This window comes from Epinephelus moara, chromosome 3 (assembly GCF_006386435.1).
Source record: "Epinephelus moara isolate mb chromosome 3, YSFRI_EMoa_1.0, whole genome shotgun sequence".
Taxonomy (NCBI): Eukaryota; Metazoa; Chordata; class Actinopteri; order Perciformes; family Serranidae; genus Epinephelus; species Epinephelus moara.
The window spans coordinates 22,452,956-22,470,983 of record NC_065508.1 but is presented as its reverse complement, the minus strand read 5'-3'; the positions used below and the strand labels follow the sequence as shown (position 1 = coordinate 22,470,983).

Sequence of the window (18,028 nt, the reverse complement as noted above, 5' to 3'; positions counted from 1 at the left end):
AGAAAGGGGGGGGGGGCAGAGGAAGAGAGAGGAGGGGGAGACGGGGGAAGAAGAGAGGAGACAGGGTGAGGAAGAGAGGGAGGAGGAAGAGGGAGCAAAAGGAGGGAAGAGGAATAGAGAGGAGGGGGAGTAAGAGAGGGGTGACAGAGAGAGAACAGAGGGAGAGGAAGGGGGGAGACAGGTGATCATCACCTTGAGCCTCTGGATCTCTGCGTCCTTCTCTTGTTTCATGGAGCTCAGCTGGTCTTTGTACTGACGGGACAACTCCTCTGTCTTGATGTGCAGGGTGGTGCTGCTGCCTTGGCCTGCCAGCTGCAGGACGCAGAGAGGAAGAGCAAACATCACCATCATCATCATGAAGTTCAAGTGACCTGATTACACTGATCTCGACACACACATGGTGAGGGCGAGACAGGTGGTGTGTTACCTTCTGTCGGAGCATCTCGTTCTCCTTCTCCAGCGCCCTCATCCTCCCCTCCATCTCTTTGATCTTGAAGTCACGGCTCGAGTCGTTGTTTTTGCTGCTCAGGAGCTGGCTCTCCAGGGAGCGCTGGGTGGCCGTGGTTTCCTTCAGGGACACCTGGAGGGGGACGAGTGCCACCATTATAGTAAACTTAAGTTGCTACGGTAACCACTGACCATGCTTGCTCTCCCTCTGTGTCTTCCTCTCCCTCTCTTCCCCCATCCTTTCTCTCAGTCTGTCTCACTAAAAAGAAGTCGGACATGGCAAGGTGTTCAAACAGTCAGATGATCAGACAGGTTTCAAACCATCCACCCAGGTTAGACACACAGCTTTCTGTTGCTTACATGTGCCTTTAAGTAAGACACAAAAAACTGAAATCAGCGTGTGTTCACTGATCATGTTTCAGTTTTGTGTCTAGTTTTTGTGCTTCTACAGATGCTAGTGTGGTCCAGGTTCTGAAAGGCTTTTTAGTCTACTGTAAAACAAGTTAATACAGTTACAACATCAATACCCTGATCACTGACTTGACCAAAAACACACACCTCACACACAGACAGGTGCACTGTACCTGGAGCTGTCTGTTGTTTTCTCGCACGGCCTCCAGGAGGCAGTCATACTGCTTAGCCTGGTCGGCTTTGAAGCTCAGATCTCTCTCCAAACCCTCCTTCTCGCTCTCCAGACGCTGTGACCACAGATAGACAGACGCATCTTTATGTTTACAGTAATACGCTGGAATATTTTCTCATGTTTATAAACACAATAATCACATAGTTCCTCATGATTTCTTGTCTTTTATTGCTGATTGTTGTGACTCCCTTTTCCTCAGGTCGTGAGGGAGGAACTGGGTGACTGTATTTATTGTGTTATGTCTTTTTATTGGGAAAGATTGAGTAACAGAATGCAATTTGCATTTTGTCTGTGTGAGCTAATTGTTTCTCTTCAGGAATGTAAGAACACAATAAATGTGTCTCCACCACACCGCATCAACGCTGACAATAATAAGCTGTTACAATCTCGCCTGACGCCTGTGATTTAAAGCATTTAATATGTTCACACCATTGTGACAAGCTTATACAGTGCACTATGGGGACATACTGTTCTGACCTGTCACAGCTTCAAGGTTCATCTGAGTTTGTATGTACTCGTTTTATTCATGTGAGGTGTGTTGTAATCCTGTTTTTTTTTCGGATACATTAAAGTATATATTTAAAATCCTTTAAAAGTGTCACATCTTTCTATCGACATTTTCACAGTGTGAATTTAAAGTGAGGCTTTTGAAACTGTGTAGGAGTTACACATGAACAAATCAGTTTTTAGGAGCAGGAAGTTAGGGACAAAAGGCCGATAAGAGTCACCTTCCACAAGGAAATAACAGTGCCTTGATACCAGAATTTTGATATCAGTAATAACATTAAGTTTATTATTGAAATATCTGGTGGAAAGAGATTAGGAAATTTCAGTTAGTACAATTGTGAGGTAGTTCTCATAGGACTATCATTCCTTTACTCCACTACATTTATCTGACAGTTTAAGTTATCATTTACTGTGCAAAGGAGGAATTTAAAAATCTATAATATAATAACTAATTTAAAGGAGCAATGTGTAGGATTTAGTGCCATCTAGTGATGAGGATTACAAATTACAACCTGCTAAAACTTCTCCCATGTGCCAAGCGTGAACCACTGATTAGGATTCCTTCAGTGTTCATTGTTCAGGAGGTTTTTAACGGGAGCCGAATTATCAGCAGAGGTCTCCTCCTCTCAAAAACACATGGACGGACAAGGTTATTAAAACCTGCTAATATTTGCTCACTTTTGACCTCGGATAAGTTAAGATCCAGATGATCACGATTTTCTTTTTTTTTCTTTTTTTTTTTAAATTAAGCACCAAATTATCCATAGAGGTTTCTTCCTCTCTAAAACAAACAGACCAGGTAATTAAAACCGGTAAAAACACTGAATAAAGCAGTTTCACGTTAAAAATCATCATTTTTCCTATGCTGTTCTGCTCATAGCAGAGAGGCTGCCAACTACAGAGGACAAAATGAAAACTGGAATGGCCCTGTCTAGAGCCAGTGTCTGGTTTGTCCGTTCTGGGCTACAGTAGAAACATGGCAGTGCAACATAGCATACTCCATGGATGAGGACCCACCAGACAAATTAATTAGCAATAATAATCCGATGAAATTAGGAGTAACTAAAATTTTTACTCAGAATTTTAGTACTTTTGCTTGAATAAATGATTATGATAGCTGCAATCAGAGCTAAATAACACATCCTACAACAAGATAATAAAGCTTTTTTCTCTTTTTTTAAACTCACACATTTTTGTGATGTTTCTTTTTGGTTGTGTTGCTCGTCATGTAGAGAATTGTGGAAGCCAAGTTTAGTATGATCCGATTGGTATGCTGGCAATGTGTTTGTTTATTTTCTACAGTCAGTCAGTGGTTGGCCTACACAGAAGGAGGAGTGTCCAAAACTAGGACACAGTTTTACTACTTCAGCATCTCTTAGCCACACAGAAATGTTTCCTCTTACCCGCAGGTCTTCGGACATGTGGAGGAGCTCCTCTCTCAGACTGCTGAAGGTGGACAGCAGCAGACGCATGCTCTTATCTGCAGTGAGACGAGTCTGACCGAGAAACACAAACCGAGAGATGGATTAGCGCCAGGGAGGGTTCACTGTCCTGCTCTAATCTAGCCACACAACACATTTCTGAGGAATAACTGGAGTCATTTCCAACAGAGATAAGACACGAAGCTCATTACAGCATGTTGCGATCAATTACATAATACTGTGATAATGTGTATTATGAGCCATTTTTTAAGTGTTTATACACTGGGGTGTTTAATAATGTGTTACCAGATAAAAAGACAAACACATAAATGCATAAAAACACACGTTCAGTGGATCAAAAGTAGAGCAAGAAAATAGAACATTTTAAAAACTGATTAAAATGGTTGAAGCTCTTGTGTTAGTTGCTTGTAATGTTGTGGAGAGCTGAAATTAAAGGAGCTCTATATATAACATTCAGAGCATTAATATAGCGGAGTAATGGCGTCCTGAGCAGAGAATGAAGTAACGCTCCCTCTTTGTGTGCACGTGACTCCCTGCCTATGTGTTTCCCACTGGCAAGCTGATTGCCGCCGCTCTATGCACTCATATGCCACCCTCCCTTCGCCCCTCCAAATTAACACCATTAGCTTAGGGGTGTCCACTGCCATTGTTAGCACTGTTCATGCTGTTAGCACCATTTTTTGCTAAATGTCAGCCCTTGATGAAGACAGTTTTGTTGTAAACCAAAAACAATGAAGGTAAATGGTTAAAATATGAACATGCAGTCTGCATGACATCAGAAATAAATACAGTAAATCGCTATCAGTACAGTTTGTCATATTCTGGTCAATTAAACATTCATTTAGTGACTTTTTTTTTTTTTTTTTTGATAATGATTAAAAAAAAAAACTCCCTGTCTGTCACTCACCTGCAGCAGGTAGCGGATTTGCTGTTTGGTCAGTTCGGTCGCTCCTTTGGGAAGCAAAGCCTCCACCTCCTCTCTCTCCACCTGAACACACACACACACACACACACACACACACACACACACACACACACACACAAAATAGAAGCAAATGCATAAAACCCTTGGAAAAAAAGAAAAAGAAAAAAAGGATGAAGATGATCATTTTACTTTGAATCATTTCCACAGATTTGCCGTGATTACTCATGTTTGGTCCCTAGAAATGAAGGAAAGTACCAGCTGCATCAAACAGTAAGGAATCGAACTGAAAAATATTCTGACAGTTAATATTCCATGTTTAGACCAGGGGTCCTCAAAGTTTTTCGGCCGAGGGCCCCTTAGTTGAAAAGGAGACTGATCAGGGACCCCCTTCTACATATATTGTGCACAACTGAGTTGCACTTTAAATAATACTCTTAATATTTCCGGGTCTTCTCTTGTTTGCACTTGCCTGCAGCTGCTCAGTCAGCAGCAGATGAAGCATGGCTAGGTGTGTTAGCCTCACCCTCTGACACATCGTCCACCTCAGAGACTGACGAAAGTGCAGAGTCTCTTACTTGGAAGATTATAAAGCCATCCGTTGTGGCTCACAAGAATGTGAAATAATAATACAGCTAATTGGCCTGTATGTTTAAATAGTACATAAATGTTGGGCAACTAGTTGATAGCGCCATTATGGATCGGTGCTGCACAGTGATTTAGCATAAGCTAGCACAAATGATTGCACAAGGATTCTTGGGTAACTGTTAGCCTATCATTAATGTTGTGTACTGTAAATTAATTTTTTTAGACAGGCCAATTTATCTTTGCTGACAGCAGTAATTTGGCGGCCCCCCTACAGTAACTCTGGGGACTCCCTAGGGGTCGTGAGCCTCCTATTGAAGACCCTGGTTTTATATTGTTTTGGATGAAGTTTCAGGCTCTACATCGACTTTAACCACAGATTTATTTCTCAGATGTGCGTGATGCAGGTTTGTTCCTCACCTTGTAGTCATTGCTGGGGTCCAGCTGGTGTTTCCTGTAACACACAGAGGAAAGAGCAACAATGAGGACAGCAGCATGACTGGAGAAAACTGAGTGAGAGTGAGTCACATTACGGGGATTCACCTCCCGTCGGGGCATTTAGGCAGCAGGTGGTAAACTCTTTATTGTAGCTCAGACATTAAATTAAGATCAGGGAAAGAATTAGGTACAGAGTTACAAAGTTACACACAGTTCATAGCATTTTATGTCCAGTCTTATGTCATGCTGAATACATTTCTTTAATGATAAATATTGATAGAAACATATTTTTATTATAACACAAGGCTCGTATTGTTCTTTATTCTTCTAGTCTTAGTCAATGCCTCTCTACTGGAGATGTAAAACTTTTTAAATGATTCACAAATATGAAGTATATTTCTATGTAAAGGCTGAGTAATGTTGAGATACATGGCCATTGTAGTTTCTAAAGAACAGGACCCAAAGAGGTGGAAATAATGTCATGAAATAATGAGTTTTTTGGAGGCTCACATGTCATAGATGACTAACTGACTGACTGGTGAAAAATTGGAGGAGGATTAAGGTCTAATCTCTCTGACACACACACACACACACACACACACACACACACACACACACACACACACACACGATGCCACATGAATCAACTGGGTGTTAACTTCATGGACAAAAACCTCACGTTCACATACTGCAGCTCTGAGGTGTATCTCGCTCTCATTGGCTGCACCGCAACCACCTACAGTTCACGGCCTCCTCCCTTTCTCTCATGCAGGATTTTTCAGGTGATGTAACCGTGTCTGGACTGGAAATAGATGACTACCAGAACTGATCATACGACTTCTCAGTAAAACTGCACTATAGGGTTAAAGACAGGTTATCGTGAGTAACAAATTTCCTAGAATTTCTTTTGTTTCGTTCCCTTGTCTCCACTGATGGCACCTGCTGTGTCTGCAGGTGAAGTATAAACATTAAGTAATTACGAGAGAAAGAAACCGACCAGGACTCGCCTTTGACCTGTTCCAGCCTGTTGCTAATGATGCTAATCCAAACCACTAAACCCAGCGTCTGTCTCCATGACTATATCCCACAGCTGTTGTCTAGGGATCAACTAACCTACTGTATATGCCAGGATTGTAAAACCAGACTGAATGACATCATCACATAATAATCTGTTATTCAGTGTTTAGAGAGATGGCTATTCTTGTGTTTATCCAATAAAAAGAATTTACAGTGAAATGGAAAGCTGAACTTCAGCTAAATGTCTTTCATGCACATGCACTTACTTTCCACGGATCTTGGACACATGCTCGGAGATGCAGGAGTGGATGTCGCAGTTCTTCCTGTAGACGTCGGCCAGCAGCTCGCCGAAGTAACGCGTGTCCATCTTGGCCAGCTGGGGCACTTCCCTCACCTCGGTTCTCACCTCCGTCCTGGAGATTTTCTCTATTGCCGGCGGCGGCGCTACCCTCTGCTGTATGACGTTCACAACCTCCACCTCTTCCACCTCCACTGTCTCCCCATCTTCATCTTCTTCTACGTCTTTCTTCTCCACCTCCTCTTCCTCCTGGAAGAACATGGCAGATACAGATTATTAACCACTTTGTGTTTATCTGTTGTGTCTGGAAAAATAATTATCAGAGTCCTTCGAAATCTCAAGTTTTCTAAAGGTGATGCCGCACAGTCGCCTGTGTGTGTGTAGCCTGGTTCAGCTTTAAAGGACGACATGTATGTTCCAGTGCATCCACATTTTTATACCCCCTCTGGGCTGCCGTTGTTTCCCCATCATGTTACTGCTATATGAAAATCAGTTGGTGCTTGAGGCTATCCATCACAGTAAATATGTCAGCGTTCACTGTTGTCACAGTTACATTATTTTGTAGCAAACAAATAAGTGCATTTAGTAAAAAAAAATTGGTTTTCAAGTCCTTCCCCAAACTGTTGCCACAAAACTGTTTTTGTCGAAAATATTGTTGAGACTTTCTTGAAATGAAGCTCAGCGTAAATTCAACCAGGAAGACTTTCTTTGTGCTCATTCATTCACAAGTCTTTCCCCCTCTCCCCCCATAGCTGACTATGGGGTTCACTCTTCTAGTTATCCAATCAAACTTCGCCCACAATCTCTATCAGCCAATCGGGACACTACTGCAAAATTTTAAATCTGCTCTCTCCTCTGCTGCCGTCAGCTGTCATTTTAGGCAGAATTGTCGCACCCTCCTCCACCCTGTTCACCTCCAGCCATCGTATCCAGAGTCCTCTACTCATCCTGATCATCAGCACTTCTCCATCCTCTCCACATCTTCCTCTCATCTCATCTTCACCACTTCAGTGTCTAGACCCCGTGGGGAGGGTTCCCTATTCAACTATGGGTTCATCACCGTCCTTAAAATATGCCATCTCCATGGGGTTTAATCGCAAAAGACTTTTCATATGTTCACTTATGTGCACGTTAACAAATATTCTTTCCACTATAAAAAATAAGTCTGATTGAATTGGAATTAAGGGGCACAAGCCAGTAAAAAACAAGCAGAGACCAAAATCAAATATAATAATAAAACAGTTAAAATCACCGAAAGGCAAGTTTTAAACAAATAGGTTTTCAGACGTGATTTAAAAGATGAGAGTGGGTTCGCAGCACTAGACCTTGGAGCAACAAGAAAAGATGCATCTGAGGATCTCAGGGTGCGGGACGGAACATAGGGCAATAAAAGATCAGTTATGTAACTTGGAGCCTCTCAGGGCTTTGGAAGTAATCAATAAAATCTTAAAATCAATTCTCAAAGCAACAGGTAACCAGTGTAGGGAAGCCAGGATCAGTGTGATGTGGTCATGTTTTCTAGTTCGAGTCAAGGTATAAATACGAATAATTATCTGTCCACATACTTTTGGTCATATTGACAATCTGGCAGTGAGCTCAGTGGAGAAACCTCAACGGCTCTCCACCTGCCATCCTGCACAGTCCTCAGTGCAGTTTGGCATGATCCAGGCCAAACACACCCATCGCCTCCTTTTATCTACATGTAGCAACAGAGTCGAGTTTAAGTGTTGTTGCGTAACCTGTTATCTAATGCTACGCTGAGCTGCCTGCTGTGTGCACTCTGCACACAGAAAGCACTTTCAATCTCTGCAAACTCCCGTCTGTTTGCTGACATATCACAGACTGGTGGTCCAGGCCAACATTGTTAAAGTTTGCCTTGTCTTGTTTCAGCCTCTTTTCTTCTATTTATAGGTCCTGTGGTGCACCGTATGACAGAACTTGTTAAAAAACACTTAACAAATTCTTCCCAGTTACACCCACAAGAGAGTTTCATCTTGCAGCGATAAGATGACCTCATGTGAAAATCCTGAGTGCGAGTCAATCTGATGCAGAATGATGAATGAAGTTTGGCGCTTCTTTTTTGTTTGTGAAAAACAGGTTGGTTGGGGTTTTTTTTTTGACAGGCCAGTGTTTGTCATTCTACACTTTAAGCCTGATATAACCCCACGTCTTAAAGACTTAAATGTAATCCGAGGGTGCAGCTGTTTTACTTGCAACTACTGTACACAAAGGCCTCCCGGGCCTGTACGTCCCTACCCATCCCTCCAACTGTTATATATCATTGGGGTTGGTGGACAAGTTCTGAGAGTAATAATGGCTTAGTAATTAGTTGCTTTGAGTCTGTGGTTGATATTTCACTCAAATCTGCACATCAGAAAAAAGCGTGCCTTTTTTTCCTGCATGAGAAACTTGAGGTTTTGTGTCCCAGCATGCATCTGCCTTAAAGGGACAGTTTGCCAATTTACAACCAACTTTTTCAATCATAACAATGTGTAAATGAACTGAGGTAAACTTCCTCCCATCTTCCCAGCACCCAGATCTCCCTGCTCAAATCTCTGGCTCTAAGGACTTTACTCAAACTACACATTGCATGTCTACATCTTGGTGTGCCCGCCACCGTGGATACAAAGAGTATAGAAGTGGATCAAGAGAGCGACCGCCCCCTCTCTCAAACTCAGACCAAACATTCGCACCACTACTGATCTCAGCCTTTTTAAATCTAAGCTGAAGACCTACCTTTTTAGAATGGCTTTTAATTCCGACTAGGGCTATCCTTTTTTATGTTTATTTATTCTGTTTTAATGTATTTTATCTATGTTGAAAGGCTTTTAATACCCTGTAGCACTGATCTATGTTGAAAGGCTTTTAATACCCTGTAGCACTGTTGCACTTTCCATTGTTTTTCTTTTCTGTATTGTCTTATTGTTTTGTTTATTTGTGTGTGTGTGTGTGTGTGTGTGTGTGTGTGTGTGTGTGTGTGTGTGTGTGTGTGTGTGTGTGTGTTTGGTACTTCATGTACTTTCATTGTTATTTGACATTGTTGTTAAGCACTTTGGGTACCTTTGGGTTTTGTAAAGGGCTATAGAAATAAATGTTGATTGATTGATTGACCAAACTCAGGTCAAACTCTAAACCTAGGCTGTGTTGATCACATATAAACCAAGATTATGTTACTGTATTGCCTATATCTTGTCAAAAATGTCTTAAAAAACATATTTTAGTACACTGTTTAGCTGTAATACAAGAGGAATTGGACCAGAGCTGGGTGCCACAATGTATACTGAGATCAAACGGTAAAATTAGTCAGTCAGTGGGTTACCTATTTCTCACCTTAAGTGTTTTCAGAAACATATTTTAGCTTACTGTTTAACTTTAATACGAGATTGTTTGTTACCGGCTGACCGCCATATTGTTTCCTGTGAAAAAAAAGCCCAAGCTCGCATTAATAACCCACCATTAGGAGCATTTATCGGTCCTGTGCGGTGCAGTGCATCCTGGTAGCTGTAGGTTTTCTACCCTTTAAGCTAATTCCAGAGCCCCTTTTTCTGTGTTTTCTCTGGTCATGTAGCACAAAGTGTGGAGTAAAATGGAGTGAAATACTTCTTTAACATAGTGAGTGTAAGTCTTTAATTCTAACATTTGACCCAGCAAACACCTGAATGTTCTGTAATATTAAAACCTGCACACATATTGAACTTTGGCAGGTCCATTGTTAAATTAAGAGTCATAGCTGTGTGCATTGTTTTTTCAAAATCATGTAAATCATGATATAACTATGGAAAGCATTAAAAAATGTTTCTTTTATAATGACATTTTTCCCCTTATGGCACTTCCCTTTCACGCAACAATTTATTTCATAACGCCACCGATCAGCCTTTCCGAAGCACGCAAGCTCAACAACTGCTAACAGATTTAGCCAATTAGCCCCTAACTGTCTTTGTGTCATACCATGTTTATTAACAGCAGAAGCACTTTCGGATAACATAATAAAGCTGCAATAGTAAGTTTCAAAGGTACTGTGAAAGTCCTGCAGATAAGTGAGCTTTGAGCCAGCTCAGTTTCAGTTTCAGATTTTAAACTCACAATCCCTATCGGCTACAATAAATTATTCTAAATGGTAAATTTTGGTATTTTTCCAACCTGGATGCTATTTACCCATGTTTTTGTATCAAAGTGACTAACGGGAACAACAACTTTTAAAATTGGTCCAGTATTGAGCTAAACAGACTGCAAAGTAACCATTCAGGGCATCTTTGCACCATCAATTTACTCCCATCAAAAGTGCTTGTTTTTGCCACTGACAGGCTCAGAATATTATTTTAAGTGTCTGACAACTTTTGCTACAGAGTATGACCTTTTCATTTAATCAGAAACAGCCTCCTAATTGCTAACTCACCAAACCCACCAGACTCCAGAAACAAAATAAAACTCACAAAAAGCATCTTGGTTCATCTTTTTACTGCTCTAACATTCCCCAAATCTGGTTTGGTTGATATAAACCCTTAATTCAGCTTAGATGGACAAATATATTGGCTCCATACATGCTTAAATTACTGTATGTTAAAGTGGAGTCGGGTGGAATGGCGGTGGTGATGTTATAGCTGTTCCTGATTAAACAAAAGGGATCTTACTCGTAAACAAAATGGTCCATCTCTGTAGGGATCCTTTTCATAATGTTGGCCGACACTCAGAATGATAATTTGAGCCTGTCAAGGTAAAAACAAGCACTTTTAGTGGACAAAAACTGACAGTGCCAAATGCCCAGAGTGGTTACAGTGCAGCCTGTTTCGTGGCTGCTGTCTGCAGTGCTCTTACTCAATACTGTGCCAATTTTAAAAACTGTTATTCCCATTATTTAGACACCAAAACATGGGAAAATAGGGCCCGGTTTAAAAAAATATCAAAATTACCCTTTAATACTATTTTTTCATCTTGTGAAAAAAAGGCAATTCATACTAAAGAGATTAGTTACACTGCTTTGGAAACATCGGCGAAGGATGAAAATGAGGGATTTCTAACAGAGGCATACATTATTCTGGGTGGAACAAGTCCACCATACGCTCTGTCATGTGGCTTAATTTGGTTTTTATCTTGGTTTCACCCCTGAGAAACACAAACAGGGAGGACATTTTGTAAATATCCAAACTGTGGCTGTGCAGAGCGGTCCAGCCAGATTCCACATGAGCCCGAAGGGGAGATTGAGAACCAGAGTTTCCCAGCAGGTGAGGTTTACACTATTGTGCCATTGGATGGCCACCAAGACCTGCATGGAGCCCTGCAGCACTTCAATACCATGTTTAGTTTCTGTTGACACTGTGTCAGGCAGGTGTTCAATCTACTCTGTGGTCATTTTTTGAGGCTGTGTTATATGGAGGTTTTTATATTGTTTTGTTTATCAACATTAACAAGAAAGGGACAGAATATAAAAAAAAAAAACTCCATGTAAAAAGTGTCATTTTAAAATTTTGATTTTGAAGTTTCATATATAGGACTTATGGCAAGATTGCTGTGTTGGTTTTCAAAGAGAAAAGAAACACTTAAGATGCCAAACTTCCTTGTCTCTGTTGTTTCAAAGTGTTTCTGAGTACCACAGCCGTTTCCACTTCCTGTAGCCACCACCTATGCAGCAGAACCAAGGGGAGAAAGACTAATAAAATAATGTCTCCACTACCGGGAAACACGGGCACAGCAGTTGAGTTTCACTAGTGTTTCATAAAGAAAAAATAATAATCAAAACATTCCACAGTGGAGGAACATCAACCTAAAAGAAGGTCTGATTTCAACTCTGAATTCCCACAAGCTCAGTTATAGAGAACTGTGCCAGTGGGCAGGAACTGAAGCTAATAGAGGCTGATAGGAATTTGATTCCTGTAAGGAACAACGGTGGTGTTGTTCAGGTCAAACCACAAAGCAAACATGTAAAAATGCTGGTTTTTGGACTTTGTGCCTCGAAGGAAGCTTGCTGTCATCGCTGTTTCAGATCCAGCATTCACACTCCCAAAACCTGGATCAAAGCGGGTAAGACAACTAAATATAATCCTGTTGCAAATTACAGGCTTGTCACAAACTCCTCTTAGAGACTCAATGCAGTATTGTCTCAACAGCTTTGTAATGCTGAATATACTCCTGACAGAGTGTGAGCCACTTGAGTCAATGAAAGCAAGATAAAAACAAACATTTAACAAAGTCTAAAAGTAAATTTCATGCTCTATAATCCACACACCTGTGGAGTTATTTCTATCATAACAGATCCAGATGGCTCAGTGTTTGATTAAGAGCTTGGCACTAAGGCGAGAAACTCAACTGACACACAACTCAGATATCTGACAGTGTGTGGTTGTAAAGTCAAACCCTGTCTGGCTGCAGCGAGGATGATGATAAACCTGGAGTTTGGTTTATGATCTTACAGAGCTCACAGGACCAAAGGTTGGCACTTCCAGGGCTATCATAACTATGATCTTACTGTTCGACATTACATGCAAACAACAGAAGAGTGCGACAGTATTGATAAGGAGTATGTGATGTTTGTGATTACATGGAGGTGGGTGTGTCCCAGCGCTGCAGGGCTGTGCCTGCTACGTTAACATGCCTGTCATTCCTGCAGAGAAAGGGAGAGTGGAGGCGAGAGGCAGACCTGAAACCAGTCTTTATGCAAAACTGGTCGAAGACAATTGGCTCGTTATCACCAGACATACCGGTAGATATCAGTCCTGAAGATAAGATGCTGCTTACTATGGTGGCATTTATCCCATTCTTTCAAAACAGTGTTTGAACCAGGAAGTTGGGTTGGGAGTTGGCAGATACAGATATCTTGCTCTAGGCCAAAGTTTTGGATGACTGGACAGATGGCCAAACTGAGCAACGTCGCCAATACACCCTGCCACTTGCAGAGTAAAACTAAGAGCACAGAAACATGTTTCAACTCAACTAAAATCCTTTTGAAATAACGTCCCCAGGTTTTAAATCACTGACTTGGAGAACACAAAAGCTGTACAGCTGTAAGGGTTGTTCTCCTAAGTTTGTTGGTGGTGGTGTTCATTTTCAGGGATCACAGAAATGTCTCAGGTGGACTCTGACAGGGTTTAATATGCAGCTAACCTGCGGACGCTAAATTCCAGAGATCCAATGCCAGACCTGACCTCATACCGCTGTAGAATGTGTGGGAGGGTAACAACAACTCTGTGTGTGTGTGTGTGTGTGTGTGTGTGTGTGTGTGTGTGTGTGTGTGTGTCTCCATGTGAAGCAGACTGACCTAGAAAAGCGGACAGCAAAAACAGATCAGCTATAGGTCAAACACTTAAATTGTCATTTGCGGTTCCACATCAGCCACCGTAGCTAGCAGCTCCTCAACAATGAGAGCTTTAGAAAAAAAAATATTTTTGTGAAACAAAACTACGCCATTCAGTGTTTTTACCAGTTTCAATCACCTGGTCCATTTGTTTTGGAGAGAAAGAGCCTTCTGTGGATAATTTGGCTCTTGGTAAAAACCTCCCGAAAGTCTGGATCTTAAATTATCAGAGAAAAAAAGTTGAGCACACATTAGCAGGTGCTAGGCTAGCGGCCCATTTCCGACATGCCAAACAGTGTTGGAGAAACACTGATTTGTAACATAAAACTTCTTTATTCAGTGTTTCGACTGTTAAAAACCATCTGGTCCATTTGTTTTGGAGAGGAAGAGACATCTGTTGCTCCCGGTAAAAACCTCCTGAACAACACTGAAGGAATTCTAACCAGGAGAAGGTTCAGCTGCTTGCAACCTGCAATCCTCACCACTAGATGTCACTAAATCCCCCTACATCTTACACACAAAAAAGATGAGGGTTGGTTACTCCAACAGAATAGCATAAAACAGATTTTCATTTGTACTGGGAACAAGCTGAAATCATCTTACTGAAATAGCAAATTTTCTTACCTTTGTGTGAGGAAAATAAGACTAGAGCTGAAACGATGAGTCAATTCTCAACTTTAACAAAATTAATGGGCTACAATTTTGATCATTCAACAATCGTTTAAATCACATATGACATTATTCTCTCTTACCAACTGCTCAGGTGTGAGATGTTGCGACTTTTATCTTTTTTACAAATTGGAAACATAATACTTTTAAAACTTGGACTGCTGGAGAGGCAAAACAAACAACCTTTCACATGCATTTTGCACAATTTTGAGAAAATTTAAAGTCTAAAAAATGTGACTAATTAAATAAATAATCAATAGACCACTTCATAATGAAAATAATTATTTGCAGCCCTAAAAAGTCTGCAGTATTTGGTTGTTTATATGGTGTGTTCTGCTGTTTCCCCCATAAATAAGCCTGTTGCCTGCTCCTGTGTACCCCTCCAGGTTAACGTCCTCCATCTGATGTCAGCAAGTTGATTTACAACAGTCAAAGTTTGAGCTTGCTTTCACCTCCTGTAAATGTGATGAAACATGGGGGTTCTTTAAGGTAAAGGTGATCTCATCAAATAAGCTCAAAGCCACCGTCCTGCTTCTAATGCAAACACAAATCAGTCAAAGTCTTCTCAGGATCAGAGGCCAGCTGATCTAGTTTCACTTCTACAGGCTGTGAAAGGAGCGACGCAAAACACCAGTAACCCAATATCCAAACTCAACACATCGTCAGCTCGTCGCCATGCCGGGCCCTCTGGTGTGTGTGTTAGTGTGTGTGTGTTAGTGTGTGTGTGTGGTGATGTAGGTCAGTGTGTGAGCCAAGCTCTGGGACTCTGTGTGTCTGAGTAACACAAGAGGTTGATAATGGAGAGGGAAGAGTCACTTTACCACAGCAGCTCTTTATGCGAGTCTGTGTGTGGGCATACTGCAAAATATCGCCTTATTATCAGGACATTTTGTGACTCTGTCAATGCAGTAAGAATATCTCAACCTGAGCAACTGTGTCACCTGTTTTCAAACTTTTTTGGGGGGTAATTTCCAAAAGAAAGTTTCATTTTTCTTGGTTCCTCTGTTGTATGTAAAGATACAGACACACGAAAATGTTTCTACAGTAGCCCAGACTGGACAAACCAAACACTAACTCTAGATAGGGCCACACATGTTTTCACGTCAGCCACTGTAGCAGCCCCTCCACAACAAGTGCGTTGCAAAAACACTTTAACGTAAGATTGTTTTATGAAGTTTTTTTTTTACCAGTTTAAATCACAGGGTCAATTTGTTTTGGAGAGGAGGGGACCTCTGAGGAAAATTTGGGTCCTGGTAAAAAGAAGCTCAGGAACATCTGGATCTTAAGTTACCAGAAAAGAAAGACGAGCACACATTAGCGGCCCATCTCCCACATGCCAAACAGCATCGGAGAAACACTGACTTGTAACGTTAAACTGCTTTATTCAGTGTTTTTGCCGGTTTAAATCACCTGGTCCACTGGTTTTGGAGAGGAAGACCTCTGCAGATAATTCAGCCCCCAGTAAAAACCTCCTGAACAATGGAGACTGAAGGAATTCTGCCCAGGAGAAGTTTAAGCTGGTTGTGAACTGCATTCTCACCACTAGATGTCACTAAATCCCTTAATCTTCCACACTGTTGCTAAAACTGCAGCCCTGGATTCAAAGCAGCTACCTCAAGGTCACAAATGAGCAACTTGAGACCTTTTCACCACGTTCAAAAATAAAGCATGACCTCCTATTCTGGACATTAAGCCAGTGTCTGTAGGTCAGAGAACAAAAAGCGAGAAACCAACAAGTGTTGTACTGGTACGGGGCGTCGGTGACTTAGTGGATAGAGCAGGCGCCCCATGTACAAGGCTGTTGCCGCAGCGGCCCGGGTTCGACTCCAGCCTGTGGCCCTTTGCTGCATGTCACTCCCTCTCTCTCTCNAAAAAAAAAGTGTTGTACTGGTGAGGTTTTCATCGACTCCTGCAGTGCTCCTGGAGTTAATTTTTAGGATGAACAGAAATTTATTTGGCAGGTGTGCTCACAACACCTGGTCTAAGTCAGCATCAAGCTTTAAACATGCAAATTATATAAACAAACAGTGATAAGAATTCGCTACCCGACGCGGTAACAACACTGTTTTAACATGCATTGCATATTTGCACAGACAGATTTATTCACTACCTTTATCTATAAAATCTAAAAAGGAAGCACGCAAGTAACCCCAGAGTCAAGCTGAAACTGTCAAGGTCTTTTTTTTTTTTTTTACCTCTTACGAAGGTGATGAAATACCAAGCAAAGTCATTATGATCCACAAGCCACCATAGCAACAAACTTCAGCACTGAAAACCATCAATTAGGAGGGGTGGATCCGTGTTCCTCCACCTTTGATGTGTCAAATGTGGGGCAGCAGGTTGACGTTTCCACATGCTCTGATCATGTGAAACATGTACAAACAGATTGAGTTCAGCTTACAATTAATCATTCTGAGAAAGCTGTCTAAGTGCTGCCATGCAACTGTCATAAATATTTCACATTTGTCTTCTTATCTCAGCACAAATAAGCACATTCTCAAGTTTTGGTGGGGTTTTTTTTTCAGCTTTTAGTTTCATTTTACTGAAGTACTTTTGTCAGCAGCTCTGTAGTACACCTGCTGTAGGTCATCCCCTTCCTCTTCTCACTCTCTATGACATTTATAACTCGTTTATCTTACCAAGTTGGGGGCCACACACGCCGCGTCTTTAACCGCGTGGAAAACGCAAGGTCAGGTGCTGGGTACTCTTGTACCTTAAGTATTAAACAGTCTACAAATTGATGGAATTTATAAAGGACAGCCGATAAAAAAATATATGTATACCAACAGAATACCAACATTTTTATGAAGAATTTTATCAAAGAACAAAAAACAGATGAACACTGCAATCTTCATCAATCAATCACTTTTACCTGTCAGTGTTTACGGCTTACATTTGCAAGAGTTAACATATTAATAATTGAGTGTTAGAGGTTGGGAGGCAGAGTTTTTAACGTTTAAGGCCAAGCCGACGGTCAGGCATTGTTTAATGTTGAGCCATCAACAAGCATCTGTTGCCGTGTCCTGCACCACTGTCCCTCGTCTACCCCAGTCTGCTTTTTTTGGGCTAATTTAGCATGTTGAATCGGCATCAACGGAGCCCGTCAGTGAATAAAATCACTTTGATTGGCAGTTCAGCTCAGCGCATAGGAAGAGAAATGGAAATGAGGAAAGTAAACAAAGAACTAAAGTGAAGAGGGAGTGAGACCCGAACAGACTTGCTACATGAGGTACGATTGTTTTTCTTTAGCCATTGAGCTCTTTAGTAGAAACATTTCTTGATAGTTTGTGCTGTCAACATTGGATTGTGTTTTTAATGTGCTAACTGGCTAACTAGCGTCAAACTCAGGCGCAGAACATATGTGCTGGTTGGCCTTCGGCTCTCGTCTTTTTGGTGTGTTCATGTGCAAGTTTGGCTGAGACATGGCCAACGTTTGGTGTATCTGGGCCTTTAGACCAGGTGAAATACGTTTGTGTTTTAACTACCTAACTTCATTTCATGTAACTAGTTATTCCCAACACGGCTTTGGATAGACTCAGGCTAGCTATTTTCCTCCATTTCCTGTCTTTATGCTAAGCTATGCTACCTGGCTGCTGACCCCAGTTTTATATTTACCCTACAGACATGACAGTGGTATCATTCTTCTTATCTGACTCTCAGCCAGAAAGCAATAAGGCTTATTTCCCTATTCAAACTATTGCTTCAAGCTTTGTTTGCACGGACAAAAATGTTACCTGACATGCAGCTTTGTTTTCATTGACATCAGTTTATA

General features: G+C 41.3%; 1 protein-coding gene and 1 long non-coding RNA gene across 4 annotated transcripts in view; one reads left to right on the top strand and one right to left on the bottom strand.

Moving 5' to 3' along the window:
* The window catches only part of LOC126386606 (uncharacterized), a 4,410-nt gene extending 3,986 nt beyond the window's left edge, over positions 1–424 (top strand). The window contains exon 3 of the long non-coding RNA XR_007569522.1: positions 286–424. This is a non-coding gene — a long non-coding RNA (uncharacterized LOC126386606). The remainder of the gene's footprint in view (positions 1–285) is intronic.
* The window catches only part of pof1b (POF1B actin binding protein), a 43,132-nt gene that overhangs the window by 8,417 nt on the left and 16,687 nt on the right, over positions 1–18,028 (bottom strand). For all 3 annotated transcript variants that reach the window (XM_050039010.1, XM_050039019.1, XM_050039026.1), the window contains exons 3-9: positions 6,268–6,548; positions 4,967–5,000; positions 3,947–4,027; positions 3,001–3,093; positions 1,032–1,145; positions 428–580; positions 193–312 (exon numbers count right to left, since the gene is read on the bottom strand). In XM_050039010.1, coding sequence (XP_049894967.1) covers positions 193–312; positions 428–580; positions 1,032–1,145; positions 3,001–3,093; positions 3,947–4,027; positions 4,967–5,000; positions 6,268–6,548 — 876 coding nt within the window. The remainder of the gene's footprint in view (positions 1–192; positions 313–427; positions 581–1,031; positions 1,146–3,000; positions 3,094–3,946; positions 4,028–4,966; positions 5,001–6,267; positions 6,549–18,028) is intronic.